This window comes from Bradysia coprophila, assembly GCF_014529535.1.
Source record: "Bradysia coprophila strain Holo2 chromosome X unlocalized genomic scaffold, BU_Bcop_v1 contig_117, whole genome shotgun sequence".
Lineage (NCBI taxonomy): Eukaryota > Metazoa > Arthropoda > Insecta > Diptera > Sciaridae > Bradysia > Bradysia coprophila.
In genome coordinates this window covers 1,449,271-1,463,486 of record NW_023503292.1, presented here as the reverse complement: position 1 = coordinate 1,463,486, position 14,216 = coordinate 1,449,271, and the positions used below count along the sequence as shown (strand labels likewise).

General features: G+C 37.4%; 1 protein-coding gene and 1 long non-coding RNA gene across 4 annotated transcripts; one reads left to right on the top strand and one right to left on the bottom strand.

The window, feature by feature from the left end:
- Positions 1-3,142: 3,142 nt before the first annotated feature.
- LOC119067114 (mediator of RNA polymerase II transcription subunit 4) lies at positions 3,143-4,550 on the bottom strand. Its single transcript, XM_037169888.1, has 6 exons — positions 4,210-4,550; positions 3,971-4,151; positions 3,754-3,905; positions 3,507-3,682; positions 3,348-3,447; positions 3,143-3,276 (listed from the first exon to the last, which is right to left on the bottom strand). Exons 1-6 carry the CDS (start codon positions 4,275-4,277, stop codon positions 3,195-3,197), a joined length of 759 nt encoding a protein of 252 aa, XP_037025783.1. The 5' UTR covers positions 4,278-4,550; the 3' UTR covers positions 3,143-3,194.
- A 2,111-nt stretch (positions 4,551-6,661) lies between these two features.
- On the top strand, positions 6,662-9,333 carry LOC119067121. Of its 3 annotated transcripts, none has more exons than XR_005085867.1 (4): positions 6,662-6,785; positions 8,701-8,840; positions 8,939-9,048; positions 9,116-9,333. It is a non-coding gene; the product is annotated as an uncharacterized LOC119067121 (long non-coding RNA). The 3 variants fall into 3 exon arrangements; XR_005085866.1 differs by having other exon boundaries at positions 6,662-7,090; XR_005085868.1 differs by having other exon boundaries at positions 6,672-6,717.
- The last annotated feature ends 4,883 nt before the right edge of the window (positions 9,334-14,216 follow it).

The following is a 14,216-nucleotide window of genomic DNA, read 5'->3' as shown; positions in this document are numbered from 1 at the left end:
CGAAGCAATGAGACACCCCTCAATTAAGAGTATGTTTGACAGAAATAATTTAATCGAACGAGAATGGATTGGCATTTGCTTCCCGTCTCGTTCAACGGTTCAACAGCATCTCTTAAAATCTATTTAAAATCTATTGGTCTATAGACCAAAAGCTATTTTTAAATCCATCAAAAATCTCCTAAAATCCTCCTAAAATCAAGCTGAAAACCTCATAAATTCCTAAATTAGGAGGGATTTCATACCGTGGCAGCCCTGTATTTATATCGATTCGATTGTAGAAGTTTCGAAGAGGTTTTTCTTACCTTCCGGGGCATAGTCCATTATTAGTTTTCCGAAAAAGTGTTAGACGGCTGGAACGTAGGAATAACAAGATTCACTATCTTTTTGTCTTTCTATTTTGGTTTTTAGACTGTAGAACTTCTTAAGTGAAGAGGCAAGCAAAGTTGGCCTCAAGATGAACTTATCGAAAACAAACGTCATGACCAACATCGGGGACGATATAGAAATCAAAATTGGTGACACTGTCATTGAACGAGTCGACAGCTACGTGTATCTAGGACATATACTGAAAGTAGGTCTGGACAACCAAACTGCAGAAATAAGACGTAGGATTGGTCTTGCATGGGCAGCGTTCGGAAAACTCAGACTAATTTTCAAAAGCAAAATGAATAATAGTCTGAAACGCAAAGTTTTCGACACTTGTGTCCTTCCAGTGCTCACTTATGGAACGGAAACGTTAACTTTAACGAAAGCATCCGAAGATAAATTGAGAGTGACACAAAGAGCCATGGAACGAAGTATGCTTGGAATAACACTCAGAGACAGAATGACGAATCAATGAATTCGACAAAAAACCAGGGTCGTTGATGTCATGGAAAGAATAGCATCTCTAAAATGGAGCTGGGCGGGACATATTGCAAGAAGGACAGACGAACGTTGGACCAAAAAGATCATGAACTGGCGACCATATAAAAGACGAGGTATATGTAGACCACCAGAGAGATGGACAAACGGAATTAAGAATATTGCAGGTACAAACTGGCAGCAAATGGCAATGGATCGTACGAAATGGAAAGAAGTTGGAGAGGCCTACATCCAGCAGTGGATAGAAACAGGCTGAAAAAGAAGAAGAAGAATAACTTCAGCTGGTGAATTGTTGGGATTGATCTAGGTCTACAATTGTCAATAGTAACGTTTAATGAAGTCTGTAAAGCTAAGCCCTATCCGCATGCAGGGTGGCTGCTGAGTTAAATTGTCACAGATCCATCAACATTTTCGATTTTTTTTCATACATTGGTTCGCTATAATCCTAGATATCTGGACACTCATCAACATTTTCTACAACTGTGAACTGTGACTACTACATTTCTTCTCGACTTTTTTTCTAAGAACACAAATTCCTTCCGTCCTGCACCGTAAAAATTTGTAAGAAGAAAATTACATTTGTAAACCCTGGGTACTGACAAAATAGTACTTGGCTCAGGGCCTCAATTCTCACACGTTGGTAACTTTAAGAATTCGTTACTTGACGGTCTTCTAAGATTGCTAAGATTTTCCGACTTGGCTCAGAGATTCATTGACTCATTGATCTCAGTTAGTGGAACCGACAGAAACTGGTATGTTGAGGCAGCCGAAAGCTTAAAGTTATTATTTGCAGTCAGAGTTTTCAACAATCACGGTGAGGCTTAAAAATTTTAAATAAACGTGTAAGTTAACCAGGGCTTGTGAAACAGTGAGGACTTAAGATTTACATTGGAATTGGTAGAGGGACAAATTCTAAGATTTGCAGTGTAAAAATTATGGCTCTCGATAATTTCTTCATCGAGCAATAGTAGCTCAAAGTAAAAATTCCACCATTTTAAAAGACTGATATCTCCTTTACGAAGCAACCGAGGAAGCCTTTGAATGATGATCCCAGACAAGTTTTGCGAACCCTTTTGAACAGCAAATAAATTGTTTTTGAATCGAAGTGTTCTGTTACACTTTCCGAAATTGCACTTTTAGGCTACCCTCGGTGAAATTTGAACGCTTCAATACCTTGCTGGTAAGAGTATTTCCCGTCAATTTGGTTGCTTATAGGGTCTCAGCTTTACAACGATATCAAATATGGCATACTTTATGTTTTACAAGAATTATTGATGAACAAGTTTTGCATCGAGGTCGCTCTACTCGCAAATCTGGAGCTATCTAGAGGAAGTACTTTTCAAGACGACATTACAAATAAATGTCTTTCTTATATCTTCTTCTTCTTCTTCTTTTTCAGCCTGTTTCTATCCACTGCTGGATGTAGGCCTCTCCAACTTCTTTCCATTTCGTACGATCCATTGCCATTTGCTGCCAGTTTGTACCTGCAATATTCTTAATTCCGTTTGTCCATCTCTCTGGTGGTCTACCTATAGCTCGTCTTTTATATGGTCGCCAGTTCATGATCTTTATATCTTATATCTATCAAACGTTTAAAGTCATATTTCGATTAAAATGTTTGTTTGTTTTTCTTAAAAATAGATAATTGTTCCACAAGCTGGTTGACGCTGGTGCTGGTTCTCAGGAACAGCACTTACTTCCCCCAACTCACTTATGAAAAAAACCTGAATGTTAACTGACACGTAGCGATGGGAGGCGTTCAAAATTATCGATAATATCAATCGAAAGAAATTATCGATAATCGATTAATCATATCGTTATCGATAATTTAATAATTATCGATAATTATCAAAATATCGAAATTCGATAATTATCAAAATGTCGATATTTTGATATTTATCCGAAAATTCATGATAATATACCGATATATCGGAATATATCGATAAATATCGGATTTTCGGACCGAAATATCGATATATCGAATTATCGATATTTTGATAATTATCAAAATATCAAAAATTATCGATTATCGATATTTTTTTGATAATATTCGATAAAAAAAGTCGATAATTATCGATTATCGATAATTGACAATTATCGATAATCAATATCATTATCGCCCATGCCTACTGACACGTTTATTTAAAATTTTTAAGCCTCACCGTGCAGTGTGAAAACATAACAATGAAAATTTCCGGCTCTCGCTCTGGCTTCTGTAGATCTTTTCAAGGGTCTTTGACTTTCGCGATTATCTTCGAAATTAAAACCAGAAAATTTTTACAAAAAAAGTCGAAGATGTCTTTATTCAAATTGAGGAATTGAACAAAAAATCACTGAGAATCACTGGAACTGGAACTGGAGCTGTCCGTCGACATTACTTCCACATCATCTTGGCGATCATCCTTATGGGCTCTGAAACGGCATAGTGACACATCGATAACACAAAATCCAAACATTTAACAGAAAATTACACATTGACCTACCTCGTATCTAAAGCAACCGAACCGGTGCTGGCACCCATTGACATATGCAGTTCTCCTGACGGATGCCAAGCAAACTGATTCTGTGCTGAAGTGGGAACATCTGTAAATCAAATTGGATTTGTGGAATTTTTTTTTGAGAAACGTTTGTGTATGACAGACCTCCGGTGTTGCGATGCTCGTTGGCGCTAATTTGATGTTGTAAATTGTGGCCGTTGAGGCTTAAATCGGATTTTCCTAAAAAACCTAAGCGCATTTCGATGTCTGTAGGATAGGGTCGTCGAAGATCGCCTTGTTGCCATGTCAATGGGGCACAAATTGCATTTGATGCGCTGACTCTGTCAATTGGATTTAATTTTTTAATTTATACAAACGCCGCACACGCAACATACACCGTGTATGTACTTACTTATGAGCATATTTGATAAGTTCTTCGGATGAAACTGGCCTCTTGTTTGCTTTTTCTATGCTGGCAAGCTTCTGTTTCGCTTGGAATATAGCTGTCGATAGCAAGTGTTCCGCCTCTTTCAACTGCCTTTGTAGTTTATTGATCTCTCGGTCCTTAAAATGAAACTCTTTTTTTGTTAATTCTACTCTAGAGGAAGGCAACGACTGGTTCCCATTACCTGCAGCTCAACTTGTTCCTTTAAAGTATTCATTTTCGTTTCAATTTTCGCCTGTTCCGATGCCAGTTGTAACACAGTCTTAAATTCGTTATCCTTCGATATCATCAGTTCCACGAGTTGCTGATGTTCTGCGCTGGATATTTTCTGTGGTTTCGGTGCAATCGAATTTTCAATTAGCTCCCTGAATGACGAAAAGTTAGCAAAATTATTGGTTCGTTTGTTTCTCCACATTAACTCACTTTGATATTATTTCAATATCATCTATCAACGCCAAAAGCCGCTCTTTAGTGCTCATATGCAGAGACATGTTGTTTGCATTTACAAGTCGATTTTTATGGTACTATCTCTCACGTTTAACACACAGAAGAGGTGCGAACTTAAGAGATTGACTCTGACTTCCTTTCTTTTTAAATATTTGTGCTTTCTATTATTTTGATTATTTTGTTTGCTTTATTTTGAAAATTTACAGTACACTTACGTGTGTCTTTATTCTTAAATTGTCAAAAGAAAACTTTTCGATAGAATTCGACTCCAAATGTCATCAAATGACATATGAATGAGAATCCCGGTACACGGAACACAATATAGATCGCTGTAGAGTGTTATGATGAAAGAGAAAGAAATATTTTGACAAGTACCCTGAGAACTCTTAGAACTCGTTCAGGAACTAAAAATTCGTTACCCAAAGTGAAGATTTTGACATATTTTATATGAAAGAAGTGTCAAAATTCTCACCAGTGAAACTTAACGAAGAGTTTCTGAACTTATAATAGACTGGTCTTCGGTCCTCTCGCTCTCAACGTAACATGTTGAAAGAGAAAGCAATATTTTGACAAGTACCCCAAGGCAAGTTATAATTAACTAGTCTTCGGTTCTCTCGCTCTGATCATAACAGTCTATAGGTTTCTTGGGTTTCTTCTAAGGCTATTTCAAAATGTCAAATATCATCCACAGAAACCAACATAACCACAACCTTAAAGTTTCAACAAAGAAAAATTGTTGACGTTTAGGTTATGTTTGTGGATGACATCAGCTGTGTTTCGTATTGCAATGTTCGTGTTTACAGTTGCTTGGAACAAACCTATATGGGTGCTATTGCTATAAATGTGTTTTAGGAGACATTACGAGACGAGAATAGACCGAATAGACAGACATAGCAGATCAAGGCGCGAATTATCAATGAAAGTATGAAACAGGTATGGTCTAATTACGGAGTAATTTTGTAAACGCTCTCAGTATTATATTATTTTGACATTTGTGAGCGTTTGAAGATACATCCAATCAAAATATAAAACGGAAATGACTGTGAAAGAACCTGTTGAGATCAATGAATGTACATACCAGGTATGGCCGATTCTTCAAAATCTGTCAATTTATATTGAACGCACTCATTATTTTTGTCAAAAGAATATGAAAATGGGTGCATTAGAATCCGTTTTTAAAATCGTTATTTCCTCCGAGGTTACATTAGATCATACCTGGTTTGTACGCATTGGTTGAAATACCTTTGAGTTGATCACGAAGGCGTTGACATTTTAGACAGTTCATATTTGTAGTGAGTGCGTTTTGTCAAGAATTGTATGAATGGTTTTGCTAAGACAGATCAAGAAGGCGAACTGTACCTAGTTCCAAAGGGTCTAACTCATGAGTCGGTCATCCAATTTTCATAAACTTTTTTTTTGTCGATCGGAATTGTAAATACCTTTTATTTCACTTGCAAGTGTAGCCTTTAAATGACCAGAGAAATCTTCGGAAAACGTTAAATCACTTATGGGGCCCTAGCTCAAGAGGAGTCGACCCAAAATCGCCCATCTTCGAACTTAGCCTCACTATTTCAACTACCTTTAAGAGAAAAAAAAAATTGAAATCGGATTTGATATACTCAAGATATCGACGTGACAGACAGACAGACATACAGACAAAATTTTTATTGCAGATTCGTCATCTATGAACATAGACATCGTAATCCTATGAGCCCCTTTGTACTTCGTACGGGGCTAAAAATGATTTTGACTATCTACTTTCTCGGTTCTCTTCGATCGATTTCATTTCATTCGCCTTCTTGATCTGTCTTAGCAAAACCATTAATACAATTCTTGACACGTTTAACCAATTTTGTGACACAATCTGAAGCCGCTTGAGACCTAAGGATTTATCAAGGTGGTATATGAGAATGATGCACCGATCGCAAAAATGCACTGAACTGGTCCAAGGTTCTGAAAGAACAGGTTAAGACACTTCTGAGTAGATCACGAATGCGGTGAAACACAAATTTTTACAATTGAGACGAGTTTTGTTAAACACACTCATTACAGATTGTGTGAAAAACTTGATAATTTTTTTTTTCAAGTTTTCTTTTCGTACAATCTTTAATGAGTGAGTTTAACGAAACATGTCTAAATTGTCATGATTTAAGATTCAAGATTTCATCAGTCTTCGCAAATGTCTTAACCTGTTCTTTCAGAACCTTGGTCTTGTAGTCTTAACAATCTGCGTGATTTTCAAACGAAATGAATTTACAAGGTGAAAAATCTTGTTTGTGTAATATTGTGATCAAAATTGCAATTTTGTTTTCGCCGTTGCTGTTGTTATTGTTTGTTTTGATTAATCAGTCGTAAATGTCCATCTGAAATCATAAATGTTATAGGTTATCTGACATTTTGCTACTCTATGTTTGAGTGGCAATGCACCTTCACAATTATTGTCAGTAATTCAAAAGTAAGCGACAATATCAAATCTAACATTCGGTAATTGTTGGCGGAATTCAATATTATTCCTAGAGACGATATATATCTTTAACGCACTTCAAACAAAAGTAATTATAGTCGACAGCTGCCAAGTATAGTACTACTTTGTATGAAATAGGGTTTTACTGTGTTTTACTGTTCTGTGACACACTGTTATAGTCCAGACGCTTGTGTCATCCTGTGGGATTCGAGGTTTTAAGATTTTTTTGTGAATGGATTCTGATAGAGTATCACAAGTTGTAGAACTAAATTTTTTTCTTGAGGTTGATGAACCGGTATTACCGGTAAAATTACCGTTTTCGTGTAAAACTAAGAATCGCTATAACTCGAGATAGAAGTGACTTGGTTCGGATTTCTTTTTTTTGTTAGCAAGGTAATTACCTAAGTTTTATGGAAGAACTTTTTTTTTGAAAAACAAAATGGCGTAATGATGGTTATTTTCCGTTGACACTACACAAAAAAAACGCTAACTTTGAAGCCATTTTTGGCCTGTGTCTTACGACCGGATTTCGTATAAGTACAAGTACAGGTACAGGTCTCAACTACAAGTCGTATTGCACAAGTCTAAATTCTTGTGATACAAGAATAGTTATTTGTTTACAGAGGGAAAAATAGGAAATTACAGTTGAAGTTTTGCCAGAGCGGAACACAGCTCGCTCGATGTGCAATTTTCTATTTTGAACACAATTCACACCGCAATTGCGGTCGAAATTCAAAATGGAAATTGCGTAGGTCTTTCTAATGTAACGTATATATAAGGAAGCATATAAGGAAGCGTTGAAACGTATTTTTTGGTTCACTTTTTCATCGAATCGTTCACTTAAAATTCAAATTTTAGGTACACCTACGGCGTCAATGTTTTTCGTAAGTACGAGGTGGGACTTACTGTTTTTTCACACAGAACAAGACATTAATTTGTTACATCATTTTTGAAAGCAAAAAGTGACAGTTCGGTAGTGAAAATGTCTATTTTCTCCCAACAAGATTTTCTCCACCGAACTGTCATCAGCCGAAGTCACAAAATGTCATTTTCTTATGGCATTTTGGGTGGAAAAAATAAGGTTAATCGCACTGCACTTATGCGTTTAGTCGTTGCCATTTGCTTTTCATGTTTTTGTTCGATGACAAAACGTATTGAGCTCACCTCAGGAAAAAATTGGAAAGCAAACGCGTTACACTTTGGCCGCAAACCTTTGTTGGAATTTCCTATTTTGTTCATCTGTAAACCAATAACTATTTAGAAATGGTGCTGTAAAAATCCACATTACATGCTAGCGGGCGGTAAAGTGCACTTTACAACACTGTTTGTGACGGTGAAAATTCACTAGCATGTAAAATGTGTTCCGTCACTGTGTGTAAATGCTTGTTTTGGCTTGTGTGATTACTTCACTCCCCTTCGGCTCGTTCCGCAAAGCTCACACTTGCCAGAACATACTATATCCTATTAAATCGTAAATTTGCTTCCGTACAGCCTGGGACAGTCAAAAAAGAGCATTTTTATTCTATACGTGTTTCATCAATTTCAGCTGTTTTGCCATTGTAATTTGTATTGTTAAAACAGCTGAAATCGATAAACACGAAAATCATAAAAATACACTTTTTTGACTGTACTTGGCTGTAGTACGGAATCTTTACATAAAATCTTGTTCCTAAATTGTGTCTAAATGAAAACTTTGGGTAAGGGATGTAGCAACTGTCAACCCTTGACAAAGCGGGGCTTACAACACTTGATATGAGTTAAATTTCAATAAAGACACAAGTAGGGAACAAAATTTTATGTATGGCTGACTGATAGAATTCAATCCGCAAAATGTATTTCAATGTTTCATTATATGTGAATGGAGCGATGTAACGCTGCGTAAGATAGACCTTCGCAAGTAATTTTAAATTTTTAGTGCACTTACGGCATGAATAGCACTGTTTTCAGTTCTGCTATTTTGTAACGATTTAAAAAGAAGTGGAAAATTAGAAATTTTCTTGCAGAAACCTACAGCAGCAACATGAACAACGTATATCTATATGTGTATGATATTTCGAATGGGCTCGGAATTTATCATACTAGTGTAACAGCTCATGGCATCGAACTTGCATACAACGCTTATGGAGTTCTAGTACATAGAATGGTGAGTCGTTAGATGCATGATTAACATTAAAACAACTGAAGTCTAACAAAAGTTTCTTATTTCATCCACTTTATTGTACTAATTTAAACTATTTGAAGGGCGAATCACGTTTCAACCAACCGAAAAATATTGAATACATGGGACAGACATCGTGTTCAATAGATCAATTGTTAAGCTATGTCAAAGTCTTATCAAACGATCAATTTCAGTAAGGCAGACAGAATGCAGTCGAAGAGATATTTGGCAACTTCTCACGAAAACTATTATTCTTTCAGAGCTTCGCGATATGATGTGTACACGAACAATTGCATCGATTTCTGCAAAGTTTTGGTTACGTTCCTATGCAATGGCATAATTCCGGATTATGTACAGGTTGCTCCCAGACTCGGTCAAGGTACGGTAATTGGCCGATTTTTAAAACCATTATTTGCTTCTTGTAGTGCTGCAAAGAACGATCGATAATAAATAAATGACGGAAAAGTTTTTTTACAGTCTGCACCAATTTTCGTCGCAGTGAATTGTCCCATCTTAAAAGTGAAAGAGGAAATTTTGTGTACTTCGAGTTTCTTATCAATTTCAGTGAACAAAAAGAAAATGGTAACTAAAACTGCATTTCAGTACGAAATTTCAAATCACGCTAGAATTTTGCATGAGAATAGCACCAAAGTTCAGCGGATTTTTGCGATAACAGCCCCGTGATCGGCGTAACCTTCTCATGTAAAGCTTTGCTCGTAACCTCCTCATATTTACTTATAATTTACTGATACGCCAGCACATATGAGAGAACCAGCACTGTAAAGTGAACGCATCATAAGCTCTCTCAGAGATGTTGCATTTGTGAAATAAGAAAAATCGCACAACCCTAATCATTGAATTTGGTGAAATTTTGTGAAATAATACTCAATGTTACGGTATGTCTGTGATTATGTAGCCTGCTGGGTATCTGGGTTTTACAGTCGTGGAACAATTTATAGTTTTCAAGTGTATTCCAGGGTAGTCTGTGAATGGTATTTTAGATTTAATCAGTTAGGGTGATCATTTCTGATCAATGCACACAGATCATGGAATCCTTTGTGCTACCCTGTCATCATGAAAATCTTGAAGCCCTTTTCAGGACCTCATCTCCTTCTCAACCTATTGCCTTACGCTTTACACGAATCACTCCAGGCGAGCAAACTGATCCCTATGATTAGGTACCAAAATGATAGCTAATCCTTTGGGCAGAAAGCAAAGAGTGACTGGCGTCAACCTCGTTTCATTAGACTGTAAATTCTAGAAAGCCACTGGGAGGACAGCTGTGTCTCACCCCTTAGGCCTTACACTAATGACAGCGAGTAAGGCAACATTGTCGCCCGAATCACAGTCCTTGTCATTGGGATTGATAAAGCCTGTGATTTACATTCCGCTCGATATTGACCTGGCCCAGTCTCATATTTTATAAGACTAGCCCTTTCGAACGTAAGCTTTCTCTGCAGTGGGTCAATATGAAAGCCGAGCCAGGCAGAAGCGTCACTCAGCAGCGCGCCACCAAAGGGTCAACCGCCAAACTTTACCACTATTTAGTCCAAAAGCCCTTACTTCCAAATTAGACTGATGGACGAGCCACCTTTGAGACGAGGACCTTCGATGCAAAAAGCGAAATGACAGCGTATCCAGACGATGGCACACCACTGAATAGCACAACGACCCGACACGGCGACCCTTTGCAAAGAGTTTGGCACAACATGGAATACATTCCTCGCAGAACCTATTATGTAGAATTAAATTTGCAAAAATTCGCACAAAATTCCTCACAAATTTTTCAAAAAATAACTTCTACACACCTTCAAAGTCAAATTAATTTCTTTATTCACTTTAAATTGTACTAACTATAACAGACAAAAGAACGCAAAGACTTGCAAAATGTGCTGAAAATGAAGCGTAAATTTTTGCAAATTTTTGTGAATTTCTGTGAATTTTTGCAAATTTTGCGAATTAATTATACATAATAGGCCCTGTCCTCGAATATAAATTCAGAGAGATGTACCCTGATCGAGTGTACGTTGTCTTTGCGAGGAATCAAAATAAAAGCTGGGAAAAACTAGCATCTCTCAGCGGCATAACACCACCAATCCATCCGTCGACCTTGTCCACTCTATAGCCCGAAAGCCTGTGAATGGTAACAACCAAATATTCCGATTTGTCCGACCGAAAGACAGTAGGGAATATGCTTGGCAGCGCAGGGAGATTTCTGTGGCTCGTCGACAAAGATTGGTTTGGAGGTAGGTCCATTTGAGACAAACAAAAAAAATATTTGTGGATCTTTAAGGGATCTTGTAGTCTCTACAATCTACAGCTAAAAGACCATCGCGACGATTTTGCACCGAACGAGTCAGATGACGTGGGATCGGAGGATACGCCCGACATAACTGTTGGTGGAGTCAAGGCCGCAGTAGCCGAGATGAAAAAGAAAAAGTCTCCCGGAGAAGATGGTGTTCCAGTGGAAGCCATTAAACTAGATGGAGACTCCTTATTAAAGGCAATCACGGCTTTGTTTAATCAATGTCTCCAATGGGAAGAAGTACCAGAAGCCTGGGAAAATGCGGTAATTACATTGCTGCATAAAAAAGGAGATATAACAAAGCTGGAAAATTACCGACCCATCAGCCTATTGTCAACACTCTACAAGTTGTTTATGAAAATCATTACGAAGAGGAACACTAACAAGCTCGACTGGTTTCAGCACAAACGACCATTTGCAGGTGATGAGAACGCTTATTGAGAAGTGTCGTGAATACTCGATATTGTATAGTCTTTCTATTCATAGACTTCGAAAAAGCTTTCGATTCAGTGGAATTAGAATTAGTCGCATTAGACGAATGTAGAGTAGACTCAAGGTACTCCAACACAATTCGATATGTACAAAAATGCTACTTCATGTATAAAACTTCATAAGAGCACGGAGAAATTCAGAATCGGCCGAGGTGTAAGGCAGGGTGACACCATTTCACCGAAATTATTCACGGCGATTCTGCAGAGTATTTTTAGGAAGTTAAACTGGAGTAAAATGGGAATAAAGATAAATGGAGAGTACCTGAGCAATCTCCGCTTCGCTGATGACATTGTACCGATAGCAGCGAATCTAGGTCAGGCTCAGCTTATACTACAAAAGTTAAGTGAAGAGGCAAGCAAAGTTGGCCTCAAGATGAACTTATCGAAAACAAAAGTCATGACCAACATCGGGGACGATAGAGAAATCAAAATTGGTGACACTGTCATTGAACGAGTCGACAGCTATGTATATCTAGGATATAAACTGAAGTTAGGTCTGGACAACCAAACTGCAGAAATAAGACGTAGGATTGGTCTTGCATGGGCAGCGTTCGGAAAACTCAGACTCATTTTCAAAAGCAAAATGAATAATAGTCTGAAACGCAAAGTTTTCGACACTTCCACTTCCACTTGTGTCCTTCCAGTGCTCACTTATGGAGCGGAAACGTTAACTTTAACGAAAGCATCCGAAGATAAATTGAGAGTGACACAAAGAGCCATGGAACGGAGTATGCTCGGAATAACACTCAGAGACAGAATGACGAATCAATGGATTCGACAACAAACCAGGGTCGTTGATGTCATGGAAAGAATAGCATCTCTGAAATGGAGCTGGGCGGGACATATTGCAAGAAGGACAGACGAACGTTGGACCAAAAAGATCATGAACTGGCGACCATATAAAAGACGAGCTATAGGTAGACCACCAGAGAGATGGACAAACGGAATTAAGAATATTGCAGGTACAAACTGGCAGCAAATGGCAATGGATCGTACGAAATGGAAAGAAGTTGGAGAGACCTACATCCAGCAGTGGATAGAAACAGGCTGAAAAAGAAGAGAGAAGAAGAATCAGATGAGCAACTCGATTCGGTATTTAACGGAATCGTACTTTTCCAAATGTGAAGAAAGAAAAATTCACTCATTTTATGGAATGCTGGAGTAACGTTGACTCTCGCTTAGGTATAATTACTATCTTATCAATACTAGTAATATTATCTGAGTGTGGCAAAATTTGTAAATGAATGCTGTTGTCGTTTAAATCCAATAAAATGCTATTTATACTCGCACGATACAGAGAGTAATTGCCAGAGTCTATCGACATAATGAAGAAGCTGGCACTAACTCTTAAAGCTGAGCTACGGAAAAAGTCCAGAAACTAAGCTCCAACACAAATCCATTAGTAACAGCATCGATGTCTCCTAAAATATTGTAGCAACAGCGAAAATAATATTACTCATGAAGCTAGCATTTTGGCATTTTCCAAAACCAGCTTTTTATTCAATACGACAACGTTCATTCAGTCTACGATACGTTTTAAAATGGATATGAAACTCCGAGGTGAATTGAAATCTATGGTTAGGTATCATGCGATGCGATACACGAGAATGGAATTTTTTTTGGACTTTTATATACGTATATGTGTGTTTCATCATCGTCGTCGGCGGCAGCGGTGGTGTGTGGTATTCAACTGAACCGTCTATTTTGAAAGCGAACGATTCGAATACAGTTTCGAAGGAATAAATTTCAATTTTTTCTGTTTCGTTCATTGTCTTATTCACAATTAAATAATTTTGTGGACCCGAATCGCTTCTTCTGGCAAAGTAGTAAAGCTCCAATTAGGAACAAGGTTTAAATTTTGGGCAATAGATCGTTTGACAGAAATCTCTCCGTTGATAATAATTCTATTCAAATTTTCAATAATATTCGATGGAAACACTGTGCGCTATAACATATAAAGGAGTTCCGTCAATAGTCAATAGAACTCAATTCACCTTCGTGAATACTACACCAGAAAGCAATATCCTACACATAGTATACGGCAATATGAACGAACAATTTTATACCTAAAGCCGAACAACGATTCATTTTCGATTTAGGTATTGAAATGGTGGCTTTAGACGCTTTAGACGGTGGGTTAGAGCGCTACATATTTGTTGGTTTAAGTATACGCAAAGGACAAGTTTATATATTTACTGAACTGTGCTGTTATTTTCAAGCAAAATTGTAGCGCAGTTTAATTGAAATGCAATCTTATCATAAAAATTGTCGTAAAATACCATCGATTTTACCCAATTGCCCGAAGACAATTAAAAGTTACTATAACAGAAAATCGTTGTTGCCGAAAACTAGAAAATTAACGAACTACATGGAAAAAGGCAGATTTTGGTTTTGATTTTGTCAAGTTGAATTTCAGTGTAGACCCTGGCTGTAACCACGTAAATTACCAACCCATTTGACCGATTACCAGCAATCATAAGAATTGTTCGGTTCGTTCCAAGGTTTTTTTTACAATAAGAAACCAAAATAAGTTCAAAAAATATTTCGGTACATGTTGTGGTATTG

What these genes read in the sequence shown, in the direction of transcription:
- LOC119067114 (XM_037169888.1), bottom strand. Translation starts at nt 4,277, where the DNA reads ATGTCTCTGCATATGAGCACTAAAGAGCGGCTTTTGGCGTTGATAGAT. An exon ending in CGAGCATCGCAACACCGGAG is followed by an intron (nt 3,448 to 3,506) that starts GTCTGTCATACA and finishes TTTGATTTACAG; the next exon opens with ATGTTCCCACTTCAGCACAG. An exon ending in TCGGTTGCTTTAGATACGAG is followed by an intron (nt 3,277 to 3,347) that starts GTAGGTCAATGT and finishes ATGCCGTTTCAG; the next exon opens with AGCCCATAAGGATGATCGCC.